Source organism: Boleophthalmus pectinirostris, unplaced genomic scaffold (genome assembly GCF_026225935.1).
Source record: "Boleophthalmus pectinirostris isolate CB_2022bp ecotype Guang Dong unplaced genomic scaffold, ASM2622593v1 HiC_scaffold_20, whole genome shotgun sequence".
In the NCBI taxonomy this organism is placed as follows: domain Eukaryota; kingdom Metazoa; phylum Chordata; class Actinopteri; order Gobiiformes; family Gobiidae; genus Boleophthalmus; species Boleophthalmus pectinirostris.
In genome coordinates this window covers 20269509-20291264 of record NW_026571153.1, presented here as the reverse complement: position 1 = coordinate 20291264, position 21756 = coordinate 20269509, and the positions used below count along the sequence as shown (strand labels likewise).

At 35.4% G+C, this 21756-nt stretch overlaps 4 protein-coding genes across 8 annotated transcripts; all 4 read left to right on the top strand.

Moving 5' to 3' along the window:
* The first annotated feature begins 466 nt into the window (after positions 1-466).
* Positions 467-7315, top strand: LOC110172001 (uncharacterized). Its single transcript, XM_055156663.1, has 12 exons — positions 467-862; positions 934-1033; positions 1777-1904; positions 1983-2053; positions 2289-2411; positions 3159-3254; positions 3712-3849; positions 4362-4499; positions 4570-4607; positions 4687-4727; positions 5515-6755; positions 6816-7315. Exons 1-12 carry the CDS (start codon positions 835-837, stop codon positions 6939-6941), a joined length of 2268 nt encoding a protein of 755 aa, XP_055012638.1. The 5' UTR covers positions 467-834; the 3' UTR covers positions 6942-7315.
* A 936-nt stretch (positions 7316-8251) lies between these two features.
* Positions 8252-17740, top strand: LOC110171992 (uncharacterized). Of its 4 annotated transcripts, none has more exons than XM_055156359.1 (11): positions 8252-8376; positions 8461-8560; positions 12077-12180; positions 12277-12347; positions 12452-12574; positions 13126-13221; positions 14228-14359; positions 14437-14556; positions 14649-14680; positions 15205-15248; positions 15323-17740. In XM_055156359.1, the coding sequence occupies exons 1-11, from the start codon at positions 8358-8360 to the stop codon at positions 17470-17472; spliced, it is 2991 nt and encodes a 996-aa protein (XP_055012334.1). In that variant the 5' UTR covers positions 8252-8357; the 3' UTR covers positions 17473-17740. The 4 variants fall into 4 exon arrangements, with proteins under 4 accessions (XP_055012334.1, XP_055012333.1, XP_055012332.1 ...); XM_055156358.1 differs by lacking the exons at positions 12077-12180; positions 12277-12347 and adding exons at positions 8645-8757; positions 8859-8929; XM_055156357.1 differs by lacking the exons at positions 8252-8376; positions 8461-8560 and adding exons at positions 11734-11805; positions 11886-11985.
* Positions 9058-11590, top strand: LOC129409757 (ubiquitin carboxyl-terminal hydrolase 47-like). Its single transcript, XM_055156373.1, has 7 exons — positions 9058-9082; positions 9168-9290; positions 9393-9488; positions 9754-9885; positions 10236-10267; positions 10550-10590; positions 10669-11590. Exons 3-7 carry the CDS (start codon positions 9447-9449, stop codon positions 10785-10787), a joined length of 366 nt encoding a protein of 121 aa, XP_055012348.1. The 5' UTR covers positions 9058-9082; positions 9168-9290; positions 9393-9446; the 3' UTR covers positions 10788-11590.
* A 1653-nt stretch (positions 17741-19393) lies between the features above and the next one.
* LOC110172025 (uncharacterized protein DDB_G0292642-like) lies at positions 19394-21332 on the top strand. 2 transcript variants are annotated; one of them, XM_020937835.2, is made up of 5 exons: positions 19394-19454; positions 19774-19872; positions 19945-20039; positions 20370-20537; positions 20641-21332. In XM_020937835.2, exons 2-5 carry the CDS (start codon positions 19779-19781, stop codon positions 21094-21096), a joined length of 813 nt encoding a protein of 270 aa, XP_020793494.2. In that variant the 5' UTR covers positions 19394-19454; positions 19774-19778; the 3' UTR covers positions 21097-21332. The 2 variants fall into 2 exon arrangements, with proteins under 2 accessions (XP_020793494.2, XP_020793493.2); XM_020937834.2 differs by having other exon boundaries at positions 19404-19454; positions 19769-19872.
* Positions 21333-21756: the final 424 nt, after the last annotated feature.

The window sequence follows — 21756 nt, the reverse complement described above, 5'->3', positions numbered from 1 at the left end:
AGTTCATTGAGTTAGGACACTCCCTGGAATTTTACAACTGAACTATGATTTACAGGAAAAGAAAAGTGAAATTTGAATTTACAAGAAATCATTTGAGATAAAATAAGTAGACTCCACACTTGTTCTGAAAAGCATATAGACTTCAATTAGTTTATCAGCACAGATTTCAGTCTTCCCTGAAATTAATGCTCCTGGAGTTGTTCATAATATGTGCACTTTGAACAAATTCCTGAACACATTTATACATATTAGTATTATAAATGTATTCGCAATCGCAAAAAAAAGTGTGTGTGTGTGTTGGGGTGATCAATTACTTTTATTTTTTATTCATCAGGTTGTGCAACACTAATATGTTGGCCTATTTGTTTGTTTGGCACGTAACAGGCTTTACTGCAGGTTACATAGTTGTACCTTAGGACTCTTCATTCTCCTTTATGGGGATAATGCTATAATAAGGGTATGCAGATAAAACAGCTTCACCTTGAGGACACGCATATATAATTCCCTCTTTAATGTAATATCAGAAATTTTAAATGTTAAAAATACAAAAGTTATTTTTATTTTATTTCATTTTATCTATCTAGCAAGGCAATACCATAAACTGTATCTGGGTAATAGGTTAAATCAAACCTGCCTTGGGGTTATATTTTTTCCGACGCACCTTGAACGCGTCGTCGATCAGTTTCGCGTCAGTTTGAAAAAGAAAGTAACTGTGAGCTCGGGCTAGCGGTGATTGTTGTTCAACTATTACACTGACAAAGTGACAAGGCGGCTGTAATGAAAATTGTTAAACGTAAAGCGTTTCTGCAAATGTTGCGTTGTTAAAGAATAAACATGAGTTATGTTCAGAGAGGACGACAAGGTAAGAGCCTATCTTTTTATACACATAAACAGCATGTCAGGTGCATTAGGTAATTTCTAATTTCTCTGTAGCTAAATACCATGGGCTGGAGAACCAAGGAGCTACATGCTATTTGAACAGCATCCTGCAGGTGCTATTTATGACCAAAAACTTCAGAGAAAGAGTCACAAGGTTTGTAGCTATTTTACTTATTTTAAATGTGCTCTATGTAACTTTTCATGTTACTAGTCTCCACAGAGATGTTATACCTTGACTATAATGTTTCCACAAGATTGCATTAAAATTGTCTATCTCCATGGCAGGTGGCAAACCGCACATAAAAATCACATATTACGCTATGCATAGATTGATTATACCTTATTCATTTTATGTTAGAGCAATGATGTTTTAATGTCCTGTATTATGCACAATTTGAGTTATTAGTTTAGTGCTTTTAGTTATAATGCTGTTCCCTCATCAAAAACATACCTGCAGTTGTATTTTGGTTTGTTCACACATGAGTAAGCCTTTATTATTAAATGTCTGTCTACATCTCCAGTCCTCAAAACGCTCTTTTCAATCTTTTGATGCCATAAAGTGATGGTTTTCACGTTAACAGCTACATTTTACTGTTTAGTAGACATGGGCAATTCTAGCTGTGTAATTATCCAAATTATTCCAGTGAAGGTGTATTGAGTTTAAAAACTCAGTGGAGCACTTCCTGGATTACCACATTATATCACAAGGTGGAATGGAGTGTTTTCTGTTTGAGAGAAGAACTCCTAAATATCCTGTCTGTTAAACATGTGTGAATGAAGCAAACCACAACTCCAAGAATATTTTTGATGAGGTAATAACATTATGACATAGATCAGAATATAGAGTAAAATATGCCCTTTAAACTTCACTAACAATATTATTACAATTTTATCCAGCCATAGCCATATCAAGAATGATACAGAGAAGAGAAATGTTGAAACTGAACTGAGTGATTTGTTCAGCACTTTGGAAAAACGTCAAGCTGACACACACAGTCTCACAAAGAAGCTGAAGATCAACAATGGTAAAACATGCACACAATGTGAATTTAACAGTTGTATCAACTGTTTTAACTGTGAAAAAACTGTGTTTTTTTTTTTAGTCTTTGAGCACCGTGATGCCGCAGAGCACTATGAGAAGATCTTACGCAATATCAGTCCAGAGGCGTCCCAGGTAGTGTTGTCACGATACTAAAATTTCAAACTCAATTTCGATACTTAGGAGACTCGATATTCAATACTGATGATAATAAAAAAAATATATATTTTTAGACAATAGAGTGTGATTAAATAATCAAATAAAAGTGCTTTCTTTTATATGGCCTTATATATGTATCTGAATATCTGAATTTAGTTTTATTGTCATGAAGTATTTTGATTAGATAATTATATTCTGTCTTTGTTCACAGATCTTCCATGGAGAATTGACAAACAGAAATATATGTCAGGAGTGTAATGCTAAAACTGAGACTGCAGCAGGATTCTGGAGCCTCCCTCTTCCTCTGGTGAACGATAACAATGAATATAGTGTGGTGAGAATCTTTGCTTTGTGGTTTTTTTTTGTTTTTGTTTTTTCAACTGTAAATAATCCCTGTATTTATTAGGGCTGTAGGGCTTTAGTCATTTAGTTGATTAATCAGTCGATAGTGTTTTAGTTAAAAATATCTATATGTATATAAACACATTCTTTCCTAGTATTTCTTCTGCATAATGCATTGTTAATAGTGGTAGTGGTAGGGTCAAATACATAAAGATACAAAATAGTTTTGAGAGTTTTGCCACATCCCCCTTTTCAGCCCTAATATGTATTCACCATTATTGTACAACTCTGTTGCACACAAAAGGCACGAAACCTGGTACTTTCAAAGAACAGACACAAAAAAGTACATTATAGCTAAAGAAGTGGCATAAGAAAGACAAACATAAATATTATTTAATAAGATTTTATCATTTGTAGACTTAAAGTGGGAAGAGTTACCAAAACTTTTTATCAGGTTACTTCAATAAATATATTACTCAGGTAGGATTAATGTATGCTGCTTGAAAAGTATTCTGAAAAGTACTATTTTGTTTAAAGTTATTCAAGTAAATGTAACTGAATACCACCCACCTCTGGATACATATTCCTGAGGTTTTGTTGCAAAAATAAATTTAAATACATTTCAACTCCATGACAGGCCTTTTAATGGGACTAACATTGAGCTGTAATTTCAATAAATTTATAGTGTAGAAGATACTTTTTATTCTTAGACACTTGTGGCCTGTTTTTGTGTGTCTAGGAGAAGGGCATTGAGGACTTCTTCCGTCCTTCAGAGATCAGTGGAGATAACCAGATGTACTGTGAGAAGTGTGATAAAAAATGTGACGCTGTTCTGGTGAGTGCAAATGAAAAAGCTTTGGTTTTCAATAGGGTTGTCAAAAGTATAAAAAAATCAGATACTAATTGATATTAAAACAAGTATCAAAATCAGATACCCATTTGAGCAAGTATCGATACTTAAAATGTCACATTCACATGACATTTAATTTAACCTTTGCTGAATAGTTTTAGACTGATCTTGAGTTGTATCAGAGCAAGTACAAGACCACATAGACTAGTATACGCCCATGCACCACTATGGAACCTACCTGGACGACTGAGGAAATATACAGATATAAGACCACATGGTAATACAAAAGAAAGTTCTACAATTTGTGAAAATGTTGAAAAATACATTCTCCTGAGGGTTTGTATTATTGTGATACCAGAATCAGTATTGAGTATCTAGTCCATTCCTTTAGTATCATGACAACACTAGTTTTCAGCATATTTTTGACTTGTATTTTTCTTAGGATTGTGAGGTGACACGTTATCCAAAAGTCTTAGTGCTCCTGTTAAAACGATTCAAACTGGCATGTGTTGGTAATGTTTGGGAAAAAGTAAAAATCTGCTGCCCAGTGAAGATGCCAGACACACTGCAAATGAAACAGGTGAAGTAGAGCATTTAAAATACTGTACATTTAAAGGGCCTATATTAAACTATTTTCTGATCTCTGTTATAATGTTTTTTACTCATCACAAACATACCTAGAACCCTGCATATAAGTTTTTTCTCAGGAAACACTCATTGCACCATGTGGTGTCATGTGGTAATACAGTACTGTGTACTCCACTGTGTGCTATACCTTCACTAGAATCATTTGGATAATTTCAGTCCTAAAATTTTTGATCTCTGCTAAACTTAAGTTAAAAGCAGTTAACTGGAAATCTACTGCTTCACAAGGTGGAACAGAGCATTTTGAGTTTTAATAATAAAGGATTACTCAAACATGTGTGAATAAAACAAAACAAAACTCCAGGTATGTTTTTGAGGAGGCAACAACATTCTAACATAACTTAAACCTCACAAAAGTCGATTTTGCACAGTGTAGGACCATTAACATTGGGATTGCACTTAAATGTTGTTGTAAGTAAGTATTTTTTGTTTTGTTTTTTTTTCTAGAATAAAATATATACTCAATACAAACTCTATGCTTATGTGGAGCATTTTGGAAATCTGCGACAAGGACATTACACTGCAACAATCAAGTCACAAGATGACAGCCGGTGGTACATTTTTAATGACTTAAAGGTTGAATTGGTAAGTTTAAATCTTTAGGATTTTGTTTTGATTAAAACAAAACTGATCTCCAAAATCTTTCTTTCAACAGTCAAGCTATGACCATTTTCAGTTGGATCCTACACAGACGTACGTTACATTACTTTTTATTGCTACAGCAACTTTATGTTTTTTAAAATGTAAAATCACTCTTGTTTCTTCTGCCAAGGTCCAGAAGTGTTTATCTTCTGTTTTACCAGAAACAGAAAGGTATGTGTAAAGCAAAATATGTAAGAACCTAAAAAGTCACGTTAGCAGTCAAACGCCTTTGGTAGTGGTTAAATGCTAGTATTTACATAGTGAACACATAGTAGACACTTAAGAGGGGGTATTATGCCAAATTGACATTTTGGAGCTTTCTACCATGTTATAATATTGTTCCCTCATCAAAAGCATGCCTGAAGAGGTTTTATATGCCATTTTTGAATGTTTGAATACGTCTCATGGGCCCTCTTCAAATTCTCTTCATCATTATCAATATGATCCTGTCCAAAGTTGAGACAAGCCTACCTCACCCATCCTTCTGAGCGGCAATTTTCCATTAATATAAGCGTGATACCAACCAATGCACTACAACATCACAAACCTGATGAGATGTGCAGTAGTTACATTAGCAAAACACATGCCAATTATAATGTGATAATGCTCTGAAGGAGGTCTGTGGAGAGCAAAGGAAAGAGGGACTTGGATCATCAAAAATTAAAGTGAAGCTTATTATGTTTTTGGTGATTACAGTAATTGCTGGATCGATGATGACAATAAAAGGTAACAAGGTGATCTAAATATGTTATGTGTTAGCACTTAATACCCCCTCTGTAAGGTATAAATCTAGCCACTATATATACTACTATATATTTACAGCCTACATATATAATGTGTGATCTGTGATTATGTTTTCTCCTAAGCACAACCCAAACTATTTTCTAGTTGCAGTTTCCTTTTAGGACATGTTTCATTGCTTTAGATTCATAAATGTTTTACTACTTTTTTTACACAGACACAAATGTGGATAGACGTAACACACCAGACACTTTACCAACAACAACACTGCTCAAAGGGACTGGAAATCATCACAGCTCCTCAAAGGAAGAAGCTGTCAATATTAAATTTTACACACACAACCAACCAGTCACCCCAAGATCAAAAAGAAAGGAGGAAAGACCTAGAAATGATGAAGAAAATGAACCAAAGAGAATCAAAACAAATATAAAGCATGATTTAGGTCCAGAAGAACGCAGTGAAAGGTCTCAAGTGTTTGAAGATAAACACAAGGAAACTGGTCAAAATTTTGATCCTGGAAAACAATCAAATGTAAACGGCTCATATAGAAACCCCAGGGATGTCAATGAGAAGCCCAGAATGCAGAATAAACATAATGAAAGGGAAGACCAGGCAATGGCTAAGATGCAGCAACCAGAATATTTATTAGAGGAGTGCAGTCCACAGAAAGCTGAATGGGACACACATGTCAGTCAGCAAGACAGTGGCCATCAGAACTCTGATTCAATGAGGCAATCAAAACATAAAGGACCAAATGTAAAAGCCTCATATAGAGACTTCAGCAATGTCCATGAGATGGCCAAAATCCATGATAAACATAATGAAGGGGAAGAGCAAGCAATGGCTGACATGCAGCTATTTAGGCAACAAAATGAGTACAGCCCACAGAAAGCCGGCTGGGGGACACAACATGTCAGGGGATTAGTAGAATATAGGCAACAAGATGGTATGGGGTATAAGGATAGAGACGGACACACTAGAGTTAATCGCAGTAATAGTTATGCTCCAAGTAAACATGAGAGGCAATGTGAGCTGATCAAGAGGCAGCAGTCAAAACAAATGGAAAATTCCTCAGATGACTACAACCAATCAAACAACACATGGAACAAACAAAATGTCGGTCAACAAATTGGACCAGCACAATACAGGCAAGATGTTAAAAGTTTTAAAAATAATCCTAAACACTACAGACTTAGACGCACTAAAAGTTGTGCTCCAAGTGAAACGAGATCACTTGAGAATATGTGGCCTAATCCTGAGAATTCGAGAGGAAGAAGGGAAAGGTCTTTAGTCAGAAATGAACCTGATCAAAAGTCAACACGTAGTTTTCATGAACCACACAACCAGCATTATTCACAGGAAAACTTCAGGAAAGAAATCCAGAATGATAAAATGAGAAATGATGGACTAAGGAAAAACTCAAGAAGAGATGGACAGAATGAGAGACCGTCACAAGAAGTGCCTGAGCAAATTAACCCTCAGCAATGCTTGCCAAGATTGCATACACGTCAGCAAAAGATGCCTGAGCAAATTAACCCTCAGCAATGCTTGCAAGATTGCATACACGTCAGTCAAGACAAAATATGCAGTCAGGTCATTCGCAAAGACCAAAAGATACATGTGCTGATGATATGGGTAAAATGAAAGATGGAAATAAACTATGCCACAACAATGCAAAACCTGAGGCAGAAATAACCTGTGAGTATTTAGCTGAACAGATGAAACATTTATCATTGAGCAATCCCCCCAAAAAATCAGAAGAGGAGCTTGAAACAAATTATCGCCAAAGCAGGAAGAAGAAGAAGTGTTTGCCGAGGTGTCGTTTGCCGAGGTGGCGTGGTTTGCGTCGTTATATTTGTTTTTTATCATGTAAGAAGAAAACACACCAAATGACTAGGCAGGCACACTATTACTACTATTAGATATAAGGAATAGTTTATAATTATGTTCCTGGTTTGAGTGAGTTATTTTCTCATTCTACACTATACTAGAATACTGTTGTATTGTTTTTGTGTTTTTGTTTGTTAAAAAAATAAGAACAATTGTGTATATTGTGTTTGCACGCAAGGTTAATTAAATTTGCACTTTTAGATTATCCGTTATGTGTTTTAAAGTTTATGGTTTTGAATTTATTCTAAACTAATTTCACTACGACTGACTGTAATAGTAAAACAAATGATGTACTATTGTATGTACGGTTAAAATAAATAAACAGAAATAACACATGTATACATCATGGTTATGTTATTACATTTAGCACATTTTTTAAATCTTGGTTTAGTTTGATCATTTGATTCAAACCTGTATCTGAAGTGAGGCACAGGTGTTCAAATCATCTGGAACAATTTCATCAGTTCCCTCAATTCTCAGGCTCTCTCTCAAAACATGTAACACTCTCATTTTTACAAACACACATGATCACTGAAACTTGTTTTTGTTAGTTTTTTCCCCCCAATACTACAGGTGTGTTCTCACGTGGTAAAGGACTTTGACCCTAACTCTTGTCACTTTCAGTATAGAAATTCAAACATAATGGGAAAAAAATACAGTTTGTGAGCACCTAAAATCTATCAACAAAGGATTTCATACATGAGGGGAGGTGCCTCAGAGAGTAGCTAACAAAATGTATAAATATACAGCCTACAGTAAACTAAATCCAGAGTGATGTATAAATGTATAATTTTCAAGAACACATCACATATTGCCAAAGCAGTAAGAATGTATTTGCAACTCCAATATTTTCCATTTTTCTTCAGCATAAATAGACAATCTTTGATCAAATGCTCAAAATGTAGTTTGTGATTGGTAATGTGTAGATTTATTTTTATATTGTAGTTTTTACAAAATACAATATATTTTTCCAGACACAAACTCGTATGTTTAAAGTATGAAGTGCTCAGTTGTTCTACCCCTTATTTAGCCTATCCAAATCTCGTACTGTTTTTCCTGTGCACCTTGAGCGCACCACACGCAAATGTCTTAAATGAAATAGAAAGTATGTTGTCCTGTGACTGTCACAGGACGACATAATTATTACTGAATGGTCGGACAAACATAGTCATGGATTTGAGTAAACCAGGTAAGATTGTTATTATTATTAAACAAAAGTTCGCATCTGTGGTGAAGTGGAGGATATCTGAAATGTATGTCTGAACGTTTGCAGTCAGATACCATGGGTTAGTGAACCAGGGAGCTACGGATTACCTGAACAGTGTCCTGCAGGTGCTGTTCATGACAGAAGACTTCAGAGAAAGCATCAAAAAGTTTGTAGCTAATTTAAAGTGGGCTGTAGACTTTTCAGAAATCTTGAGGAAAACTGATGTAATAATGTATGTTAATCCCATCAGGAGCAACGCAGGGAACGAGCGCATTGACAGAGAGCTGAAGGAACTGTTTGAAGACTTGGAAAAATATGATGCGTCTACGTACAACATTACAAATAAACTCAAGATCAGAAATGGTACAATACCTGCACATTACAGCCACATAAATACATTAATTTAATAAAATATAAAAAAGGGCTATATTAGGCTATTGTAATAAATGTCTATCTCTCACTAGTGCATGAGCAGCGTGATGCAGCAGAGCACTTTGAGAAGATTTTACGTCTGACCAGTCCAGAAGCCTCCCAGGTACTAATAGTACTAATAGTATGAGGGTTTCATTTTTAGAGAGTTTTGCTTCAGACTTTCTCTGGAAAAGCCAGTGCTGGACTGAAGGTTTGGTGCAGAAAATGAACTACATAATTACAATGCTCTCAAGTTAATTGTTGTCTTCAAAATTAGGTGAAAACTAGATCGATTTGCTGTTTTGTTTTTTTTTGTTTTTGTATTTTTTTGTTAATAATTTGCTTTTTTTCTTTATTCACAGATCTTCCATGGATAGTCGATAAACAGAAATACATGTCAAGAATGTAATGCTAAAACTGAGACTGCAGCAGGATTCTGGAGCCTCCCTCTTCCTCTGGTGAATGATAACAATGAATATAGTGTGGTAAGTCCAGCTAAGCTAATCTTTTTCAGACAGACACTTAACTTGCTTTTAGATATGTTAGTACTGTTGTTGTTGTTTTTTTAATGACTGGTACTTCTTTAGGAAAAGGGCATTGAGGACTTCTTCCATCCTTCGGTGATCACTGGAGATGATCAGATGTACTGTGAGAACTGTGATAAAAAATGTGATGCTGTTCTGGTGAGTAACAGTCACATGTGTGAGTTTTATGCTGTTGTTCTGCCCATACTGTTTATTTTGTATATACACAGTTAAAGGTATATTTTACCTTGTTTTTGATGCACACATGCCCTTATTTTTATTTTATTATAGCCTATATTTACCAGTAATTTTCTTTGTTTTATGTTGCACCATAACACTGAAGCAAGTTGAATTTTGTTCACTAATAATGGCAAGAAGACTTATTCTGACATGTGATATTGTATTTTGCCTGTGTTTGTTACAGGGTTGTGAGGTGAAAGATCATCCAGAGGTCTTGGTACTGTTGTTAAAGCGCTTTGAGTTTGACTACAGTTCCATGGTCTATGTCAAAATCAACCAGCCTGTCAATGTGCCCCAAACTCTGCAGATGTCGGGGGTAAAGTAGAAATAATAATTGTTTTTAATGCAGAAGCGCAATGCAGTTACTGTCTGTGTTATTTTGACAGGAACACCTTTATAACCTGTATGCCATTGTAGAACATTCTGGAGAACTGAGACGTGGACATTATGTTTCCATTATTAGATCACACAGAATGATGATGAATGGTATATTTTTTAATGATTCTATGGTAAGTCTAGATATCTAATCTATCTATCTATCTATCTATCTATCTATCTATCTATCTATCTGTATCTATCTATCTAATCTAATGTAATTAAATCAGTCATTTGAACTGCTATTTATGTAAACTGGTTTGTTTAAAAACATTTTTGTTCCTTATGTAGGCTCCACATTCTGTTTCACCAACACTGGAAAGGTATGAATCATCAAATATAACTTACAGTGGTAGCTTAGAGGCTTTGATGAAAAAAAGCTTCCTGCTACTCCCCTACTATTGCAGTTGGACTATTGGACTATGGCAGAAATTCAATAGTTTCACATTTTGTAACTGTATGTGTTTTTTTAAGAAGTGTCACATCTATTTATCTATCTATCTGTCTATCTATCTGTCTGTCTGTCTGTCTGTCTGTCTATCTATCTATCTATCTCACAAGAACCACTAATTCACAACTAACCCGTTATTATTTTATCCATATAGGTCCCGAAGAGCTTATCTACTGTTTTACCAAAAACAAAAAGGTCAGGAAATATCCATGAAACAAAGACATTTAAAAAAAATGTTTTGTAACATGTTTATTTTTAAACACCCCACCCCAGAAACTCTGCAAGACAATATCTCAGATGGTATCAACAAAACAACTGAGAAGGAGCAAGTTCCAGCTAATGAACTGAAAAATGAAGAAACAGCAGTCGGGGCTACATCACTACACGAGTAACCCCGGAAATCCAATAGAAAGAAGGCAAGATTTCACTGAGACAGAAACAGGCTTGAAAATGAAAGTGACCAAATTAGGAGGACCAAATTATTCAAATAACATTTAGGAAAAGAAATACAGAGAAATATAATAAGAAATTAAAACTACAAATAGTGATAAAAGGCCCTTGCAACCTTTGCACCTGTGGAAGAGCAATGACAAACTAATTTTTTTCTGTCTCATTATGACTTTATTTGTGTGAATCTAACAATATTTTCAGAAGTTAAGTTTTATTCTTAGAAAATGGCCACTTCATTAAGAACTCGTTATGACCACATCTTGAGACTTCCCGTCAATTCTTTTAAAAACTTTTGACCCCAGATATGGGGGATAAAAAAACCCTATAACAATTTTGTTAAAGTACAAGGTCTAGATTTTGGATGACTCAAGTTTAATATAATTTATTTACCTTACCTTCATCTTTCAGTATTTTTTCTCTGGGTCTTCACTGAAAATTAGAGCTCACTGAGTTCTACCTTTTGATACTAATCACATGTATACGATATTTGTTATTGTTTACTACTTGACTTTTGTCAAGTTATTTTCTTATTTGCACAATACTTACTGTGCATAAAAAAGTGGTGTATATTGTGTTTGCACTTGAGGTTAATTAAATTTGCACTTCATCACTTTCATCATTTGTTGAATGAATATCATCTAGAGTCTAGACTGTAATTACACTATAGACCCAACGTTCCAGTAAAACAAATGATCTACTGTTGTATGTTTTATAAAAATAAATAAATACATAAAACGTGTATCCTTACACATTGTGTTTATATTATTAAACAAGTTAGCATTAATATTAACTATCCCCATTTTGAATATGAACTTTTTTTTTTTAATAAAACGTTTTAACGCTCCTGTTTTTCCGGTGCACCTTGAACACACCACACGCAGATGTGTCAAATGAAAGAGAAACTATGTAGTACAGCTCCTAGAACATGGACGAACATAGTCATGGCTTTGAGAAAACCAGGTAAGATAATTTTTATTAAACAAAATGTCGCGTCTCTGGCGAAATGGAGTGCATCTTTAACGATGTCTGAACGTTTGCAGTCAGATACCATGGGTTAATGAACCAGGGAGCAACGTGTTACCTAAACAGTGTCCTGCAGGTGCTGTTCATGACAGAAGACTTCAGAGAAAGCATCAAAAAGTTTGTAGCTAATTTAAAGTGGGCTGTAGACTTTTTTCAGAAATCAACGTGCATTTATAATTGATGTAATAATGTATGTTAATCCCATCAGGAGCAACGAGCGCATTGACAGAGAGCTGAAGGAACTCTTTGAAAACTTGGAAAAAGATGATGCTTATACATACACAATTACAAATAAACTCAAGATCAGAAATGGTACAATATCTGTACATTACAGCCACATAAATACATTAATTTAATCAAATATGTATTAAAGGTTGGCTATTATAGTAAAGGTTTATCTCTCACTAGTGCATGAGCAGCGTGATGCAGCAGAGCACTTTGAGAAGATTTTACGTCTGACCAGTCCAGAGGCTTCCCAGGTACTAATAGTATGAGGTTTTAATTTTACTTACTGAGTTATTTTTTATTAGTAAACGATAATAATCAAAAAATACAAATTTGTCCCCCCTTTCTTTGTTCACAGATCTTCCATGGAAAATTGATAAACAGTAATATATGTCGGGAGTGTAAAGATAAAACTGAGACTGCTGCAGGATTCTGGAGCCTCCCTCTTCCTCTGGTGAATGACAACAATGAATACAATGTGGTAAGTCCAGTTATAAAGCCAATGTTATTCAGGCAGACACCTAATTGCACAATACAGATTCTAGTGTGAGCTTTAAGCCATGTTATAATGCTACTACCTCTTCAAAACATACCCATAGACTAGTTGTTTTGTTTCATTCACAGATGTTTGAGTAGCCCTGGATTATTAGGCTGTTTACTTCCCCAAAGCTCATAATGCTCTGTTTCACTTTGTGATGTTATATAGTGGTAGTTTTGAAGCTAACAGCTACCTTTTATCATTTGTTCAGTAGAGATGGTTAATTCCAGGGCTGAAATCGTTCAAATAATTCTACTGAAGTGTGTGGAGTTCACAATGGAGCACTTCCTGTATTACCACATGATATCACAAGGTGGAACAGAGAGCTTTCCGTTTGAGAACTCTCTCTAAAAATCTAAAAATTCAGGTGTTCAGGTGTGTTAAACATGTGTGAATGAAACAAAATGAAATTTCATTAGTTTTGATAAGGAAAACAACATTATAAGATCGATCAGAAAATAATATTGGCCTTTTAATAACCGGTGCTTTTCCAGGAGAAAGGCATTGAGGACTTCTTCCGTCCTTCTGTGATCAGTGGAGATGATCAGATGTACTGTGAGAAATGTGATAAAAAATGTGATGCAGATCTGGTGAGTAACGGTCATATGTGTGAGTTTTACACTGTTGTTCTGCCAATACTGTATATTTTGTATATATTTCAGTAAAAGTCAACTTTTTGTTTTTATCTGCCTTATTTTTACTATATACTTGGACTGTAGCCACCTGAAGAAATTTTTGCTTCACTAAAGACATGTCCTGCCAATTTAGTTTACTTAAATAGAGGGGATGACAAAGGCTCTCAAAACTATTGTGTATATTTATCTGACCCAAACTGTACTCACAGGACTACACCTGCTATTATACTTATGCTTGATGCTTTATGCTTGATGACTTTAATCTGCTTTTTAACATATAAATTCCAAAAAGTACCATATCTTCAGCTCACTCACTAAATTGCATGCCCTTATTTTAACTCTATCTTTGCTTATATATGTATTATTCATAGTTTTATGTTGCACCATAACACTGAAGCAAGTTCCTAGTTTGTGAATTCTGTTCACTGATAATGGAGCTCAACAGTTTGTCTAGAATGTTCCACAGATCAAACCTTTCTATCACAAGAGAGACGAGCATGTTACAGAACTATGCTACATTACAATTCAGATCTGTGGCATTACAGAAGGAATTATTACATTTTTGAGCAATAGAAACACTCGTAATGAATAAATTCTAGATGTATATGTTTAATGTCATACCATGGAAAAGCAATAGCGTTTCCATGGAGACAAGCAGGTACCGGACCCTTCACTAGAAAAGTTGCATAAGATGCACATCTTTAAAGCACAAGATTCTGCTATATGCTATAATAACTTAGCGGTTTATAATGTTTCAGAAACAGACTTTAAATAAAATGATAGATCTTAGAAAATTGCTGGTTATGCCTGAGCAAGATTTTCATATACATTTTTTTAGAAAGTCTATAATAAAGATTTATGAGAAATTTATTTCTGGAACTGGGGGGTGGTCAGTCACTGTTGAGCTCCATGGCAGTAAGACTAATTCTGTGTTTTGTGTTTTTGCCTGTGTTTGTTACAGGGTTGTGAGATGAAAGATCATCCAGAGGTCTTGGTGCTGTTGTTAAAGCGCTTTGAGTTTGACTACAGATACATGACTTATGTCAAAAACAACCAGCCTGTCAATGTGCCCCAAACTCTGCAGATATCAGGGGTAAAATAGAAATAAGAATAGTCTTTTGGTTGTAATGCAAAAGTAAAATGCCAATACCATCTGTGTTATTTTTACAGGAACACCTTTATAACCTGTATGCTGTTGTGGAACATTCTGGAGAACTGAGATGTGGACATTATGTTTCCATTATCAGGTCCCAGAATGATGATGAATGGTATATTTTTAATGATTCTATGGTAAGTGTAAATGTAAAGAATAAATTGTAATTCTTTAAACAGATTATTTACGTAAATTGATTTGTTTAAAAACATTTTTGTTCCTTATATAGGCGCCCCACTTTGTTTCACCAACACTGGAAAGGTATGAATCGTCACGCATAATTTACAGTGGCAGCTTACAGTCTGACATAAGGGATACCATGATCATAACAAAAAACTCTTTAGACAATAGATGTTGTCATTTGCAACATTATATAATTATACTTACTTTTATATGATCATGTGGCCTTATATTTGTGTGATCCCTCAGTCGCCGGGAGGTTCCCTAATGGTCCAGGGGTGCATACTAGTCTATGCTCTCTTATACTTCTTCTGATACAGCTTAAAAAACATTGTAAAATTATTTAATAAAGGTTCATTTCTGTCCTGTGAAAGTTTACTTTTTAGTATCGTTATCTGCTCAAATGAGTGTCTAGTTTTGATACAAATTTTAATATCAATTAGTATCTGATTTTCAATATTTTAACAACCTCATTAGAGATGTTCATGAAAGCACCACCAAACTATTCTTTATTAAGTAACTATGTGTTTTATTTAGAAGTGTCATCTTGTATCTATCTCTCAACAACCACTAACAACTAACCCATTATTATTTTATTCATACAGATCCCGAAGAGCTTATTTACTGTTTTACCGAAAACAACAAAAAGGTGAGAGAAATAAACAAAGACATTTCAACCAAAAATGCATTGTAACATGTATATTTTTAAACTCTCCACCCTAGAAACTCTGCAAGACAATATCCCCAATGGTATCAACCAAACACAGCAAGGTTCAACTGAGACCAACCAGGAAGATGAAGGAACATCAGTCAAGGATCTGAGGAAGAGGCGTGCACCAATTGACAATGAAAAAGAAGAAGACAAGAATAAGAAACCAAAACAGGAGCCAATTGTAGGTGAAGATTTGGGTCAGAAAGGTCAGAAATGTCAAGATATAGACAACGATCGCAGCTCTTCTAATCAGCAAATGTGTGACTTTAATGAACCAGGATTAAACAGAGAAAGGGGAAATAGTGAGTGTACAGTTGAGTCCACTGAACATATAAAGGTTAAACAGGGACCCCAACCAGAACTTAAGCAATCGTTTGCATCAGAGAAAACAGATCAGCCAAATCAAATCAAATCATCAGATCAAATGTACCCAAATCAGGAAACTTTAGCAATTGCACTGACAGAAACAGGAAAGGTTCAAATGAAAGAATTTTCTCTAAAACCACACTTTGAGCAAAATGAACACCAACAAGGAAACGAAACTAGAGAAAATGGTTGTAAAGGATCGGGAAGATGTGAGGGTCTGTCATCAGGGTCATATATTGATGTTAATACAAAAACAGCAGTGGGTAATAATAATGAAGTGAGAACAGAAACAACAGAAGAATCTGAAAACACTGGACAGTTAACTCAAATATACCCAAAGCAGGATAATTTAGGAACAGAAACTATAGTGAATGTAGAGGATGGTGAAGGTGGTGGAGCTGAGGATAGATTTAAGTTTACTCCTGGTTTCTCATTGGGGTTTAGTGACCAAAATGAACACACAGTCCAAATGCAGATTGAAATTACTTTGGTACAAAATCAATCAGTTACAGAAACACTAGAAGCATCTGAAAATACAGGACCGTTAAGTCAACTGTACCCAAATCAGGATCATTTAGGAACGGAAACTACACTGAATGCAGATAGTAAAGGTGTTGGTGAGGTTGAGTTTATTCGTGGTTTCCCATTGGAGCTTAGTGACCGAAATGTACAGACAGTTGAAGTAATGCAGACTGAAATTACTCAGATACAAAAAAGTGGTCCGATAGAAAGCCAGGGATGTTCTGAAACTAGTGAAAATGGTTGTGATGACGTTACTATGACAACAGAAAAACAGGAGCAGGGAAGTGGCCGATCAGAAACTTTTTTACAAATGTGCAGGAATACGGATAGAACAATTGGGTGGACCAGTCAAAATGTTTATGATAAAATGCAAGGCTTAGGTGCTGAAGGTAGTCCTGGTGAAATAAACAATGCAATAGATGAAAATGTGCATAAGATTGATTATAGCACAGATGACACCAAATCTAGTGAATTTAATACACTTTCAACGACGTGGCAACCAGAGAGTACAGCCTATAAGAAGTTAGACGAAACTGAAATGAACAAATCGTGGTCATTGGGGGAAAGTAGTTGTAAAAATGCCCATGAGAGGGAAGAAAAAGGTTCAGATTCAGATTTAGGTCGTACAGGTGATGGAATTTCCCATAGAGTCCGTGCTGAGGAATTCTCTAAGGACAGTGAGTTTATTTGTGGTAGTGAACCTTTGCAAAATACTTCATATAAAAAGAATGATCCTGGTTATAGTCCATCTGTGAACCAAAACAATCTCAGACCATCTTTTTTAACAGAGCAGAAAGATCAGGCAGAAGTAGAGGGAGAGAAAAATGATCAAAATATTTGTTTTGAAAAACTGGAAATTACTGAAAAATCAGAGCTGAGTTTTGAGGGTCCACAAAAAACAGAGTGTCAAATAGACGGCGCTTCTATAATACGTATAATTGCAAATCCACCGTCACAATCTGTATCAGGTACAGAAACAGAATGCAGTCGTGGTGGGGAATACAGCGAAAGATTTAAACAGGAAAGATTAGGAGATGATTCATCTAATGTCCAAAAACTTGAAAATAAAGAAATGACAGACAAGCTAAAGTGGCAAGTCATGTTGCGCAAAGTGCCGGTTGAGAGCTGTGTTGTGACCATAGAAGAAGATACAGAAGTATACAGGATTACACTTGCAAAGAAAAGCTTACAAAATGACAAAACTACTGAATGCAAGAATGTTAGCCTGACAGAAATGCAGAAAACAACAAACAACAAGCGCAATCAGAGATAGCAACCTGGTCCCCCATGAGGCGTTATGTGTGTGCCAACTTGTGTGATGACTGGGTGAATATTTTAGCCCGCAGATGGTTCAGAAATTGCCGAAATTGCCTATCCTTTATAATGGAGTGACCTTTCAATTGACCCGTGTGACCTCAAATGACCTCGAATTGTCACCAAACTTTTTTTTTTTTTGCGGCATCGGGCATGGGGGCTTGACCCACATACCAAATTTGCTGACAACTGGTGCATAAATGGCGGAATTGTCTCAGGTGGACAGACACACACACAGACACAGGATGAATGGTCAACCCTACAGGGGACTAGGTAACAATATATATTTTACCTACTAAGTTTAAGAACAAACACAGAAAAATATAAGAGAAGAAGTAGAGTAGTAGTATTTTCTGATCTGTGTTGTAATGTTATTTTACAGGTTTTGTTTCTGTCTTTCATACATAAAGTCCAAACACCTTCACTAGAATAATTTGGATAATTTCAGCCCTGGAATTTTCAGTCTCTCCTGAACGAAAGGTAAAAGGTAGTTGTAACCTTGAAAACTACCACTACATGACATCACAAGGTGGCACAGAGCATTTTGAGCTTTGTAAATGTAGACAGACTAATAATAAAGATTTACTCAATCATGTGTGAATTAAACAAAACACAGGTATGTTTTTGAGGTCGTAACATGGCTTAAAGCTCACAAGAGTAAATTTTGTGTAATATAAGACCTTTAAAGATGCATTACACTTATTGGAATGAACACAGAGAAATCAGTGCAAAAGTACAATGTCGAAGTGTCATACAGGGTTTCTTTACTTGTGTTTATTTCTTGTAAAATTGACAAAATTCTATAAAAACTAAATGACAACAAAAGAGAATAGTTGTAGGACAAAACACACAAATAAGTTGGCATTGGTGCCGAAAACCCAAAAATGCACAAAGAACAATAATTATCTGTGAAATACACCTGACAGCTGTAATGTTCAGTTTAAAGATGTGTAAATTACAGTTTATGTTTGATGTATTCATGTATGTATATGTATATATGTGTGTATGTGTATGTGTGTATGTAAGTAAGTAAAACTTACTTACATACACACATTTTTAGCAAATGCTTTACTTATCACACATTGGTTCAGGAATGACTGTGATTTAACTACTGTGGTTTAACAGAAATAGTATTTTATATAGCTCTTGAACAAGAAAATGAAATATATATTTTTGTGTATTTGTGTAATTTAAGAGTTAATTCTGAACTACATAAATATATATAACAACTTTGAAGAAGGGCACAGATAAAAATAAAACTAAGAATTATTATTTTAATTTATGTGATGTGCATGAATAAAATGTTATATGAATAAAATGTTTTTTATCTCTTACCTCTTACTAAGAAACTTGAACAAACTAAAATGCATAAACTGTATTCCGATGCATTTACTCGCTCCCTTACTTTCTTTTTTAAGAGGCAAAGGTCTATGAAAAAAGGGATGGCAAAACTATAAACAAATCACAGCAGACAATAAAGCATTTAGGCTACTAGAGACAAATAAATAGTGGCATTTATATTTTTGTGTTAATTATATTTTGTATTTCAGTGTTTAAAGTTCTGGGAGTGGAAAGTCAACTGCATAACTGTGGAAATAGAAAGTTAAAACCTACTGCACATTCTCCATGGAGATAGACCGGTTTAATGCCATACTGTGGAAGATTATAAAAAGGAACAAGATTTCCATGGAAAAAAGCCAAATAAGAGCTAGATTTGTGGATGCATTTTTTTTTTCTGTTTTTCAGTACAATAAAACATCCATAATGAAAAAGAAAAGTTTTATTTTGGTCTTTTGTCAAAAGATACATACTGGGACTTTAAGAATGTTGCTGCTGGCTTATTGCTCTAGTTGAGGGTGAAAAACATCCTGTCTTGCACTTTCTTTTACTTTTGCTATTGACCTATAAGGAAATGCGCGCAGCTGTTTCAGGAAAGATAAGGTAAGTATAAGAAATTATCAAAGGTTTTATGTTTAAGCCTATAATCAGCAAATAAATTAACTTAACATTTCTGGAGGCAAGATTCTTCTGTATTACTGAAGTAATGATAATTTACTTTCCTAAAACAGTTCGCAGCATGTAGGTCTTTGTAAAATGATTTGTGGAGTCAGGTGTTTTACTGTAAGTCATAAGGGAAGTCCCTGATAGTCTGTATCACGTGATGTGCTTACTGATAAGATGTGGGGTTAGTCTTCACACGAAACACATTTCTTCTTCTCCTTATTCTGCCATATTTTCCATCTGTTGTTGCAAAGAGTAGATAAAATGAGCTTTCAGGAAAGTGACCAAGAAAAGAGCTTTGATCCGTTGGACAGGACGCTCCTGTTGGCGGACGGAAAGGATGACTTGGATCCTTATTGTAAGTCTCATCACTTTTATAAATACTACACATTATGCTATTGTACTAAAGTTGTGGTTGTATTATTATTAGCATCGGACGATGGAGTCTTAAAAGCACGTCTCTCCTGTGGGCACCTTGTTTCTCCTGAGTCTCTCACTGCTGCCTGTCGCGCCCAACTAGATGAAGTAAACTAATACATTTTAATACATTTTTACCAATACAAATGTAGCAGCCATTAGCAGTGCATCAGACACATTGTAGGTCTATGATTAGACACCTGTAGATCATGATGCTGTTTATAAAAGCTCCAGAGTGACACCTACTGGTAGCCTAATATTATGCCAGCCACAAACTAACGAGCCTAACAATGATCATATATCATATATATATATATATATATATATATATATATATATATATATATATATATATATATATATATATATATATATATATATATATATATATATATATATATACAATGTTTACATACATTTTTGTCTTTTGTTTCAAAGGGTAAATACAAATTCAAATGCCCTGCCCTTGTTGGAGGAAGGCTCTGTAACAGTCCCTTGTCGTATCGAGAAGTGCGCAAACTGGGAGATTTGACTATACAGGAGATGCAGTATTTTGAGGAGAACATCGCACGCTTGGCTGCAGCGGACTACAGTGATATTCAGAGGGTACGTGTCTTTAACATATGTATTTGCAATAACATAATATATACACATATACCAGAAAAGTATGCAATTGCAGTCTTGGTTTATATGGTTTTGTCTGCTGCAGTGCCCTAAATGTAAAACGAACATTGAGAGGAAGGACATGACTAACCTGTGTGTGGAGTGCAGTGTGTGTTCGACTGGCCAGAGCAAGCCATACCACCTATGTTGGCAGTGCCTGAAGACATGGAGAGGCCCCGCCCCTCGCTCCGATCACTGTCAAAACCCAGGCTGCAAGAACTTTGAGCTGGAGCTGCTCCGGACCTGCATACTCACTAACCTGCCCCAGGTGCGTGGGGCCGATGCAGTCCCCTCTATCCGGGCCTGCCCCACCTGTGGACAGAGAGTAGAGCATGACAAAACAGGCTGCAAGAACGTCATCTGCCCTCGCTGCCAGAAGGAGTTTTGCTTTGTGTGTCTGAAGCTCACTCCTGAGTGTTTGAAGACCAGCTCCTACTTTATACCCTGCAGCGCTGGAGTGGCCCCCAGACAAACCTCCATCCCAGTGTGGCGTAGGATCTGAGTGGCCTCTCTGTGCCATTAACAAATACTATTATAAACATTCAACTTAAATAGGCTTTATAACGGCAACATTTAACTTCAGGGTGGTCTATTTGTTCTACTCTTGCACTGCCACTGTTGTTCATTGTATCATGGTATTTTGTGCCATTATACATAAAAATGTGTAAAATATGCAAGCATATTGAAATGTCTTGTGAAATGTCTAAATAAATAAACTGAACAGAATCTGCAGACACATCCAAGATTCATGTGGAATTTTAGCTTTAGCTACCTGTGTGTTTTTTAAGACACACGAATGCTCTTTGACTGGCTTCACATCATGTGATACCACAACTGTAGCACAACAATAGACGTACAATACTGTATATTGTTGTGCTCACAAAGGATATTGTTAATACAACATTCAAAATCATTGTTGTCATTGTTGGTATTGAAGATAGTTCGGACTGTTATGTTTTTTGTATCTCATTCCATGTTCCCTTCAACACCTGCATGAACTATGAATTTTATGTAAGTGATTTCATTTAGATGATAGATGTATAAAATTGACAGACTACAAAAACTGGCAAAATATTTTCTCTGGGTAAAACAACATGTATTTGTTAGATTATATTATACAAAGCACATCAAACAGCAGAGCAAAGTAAACATAAAACGTCCG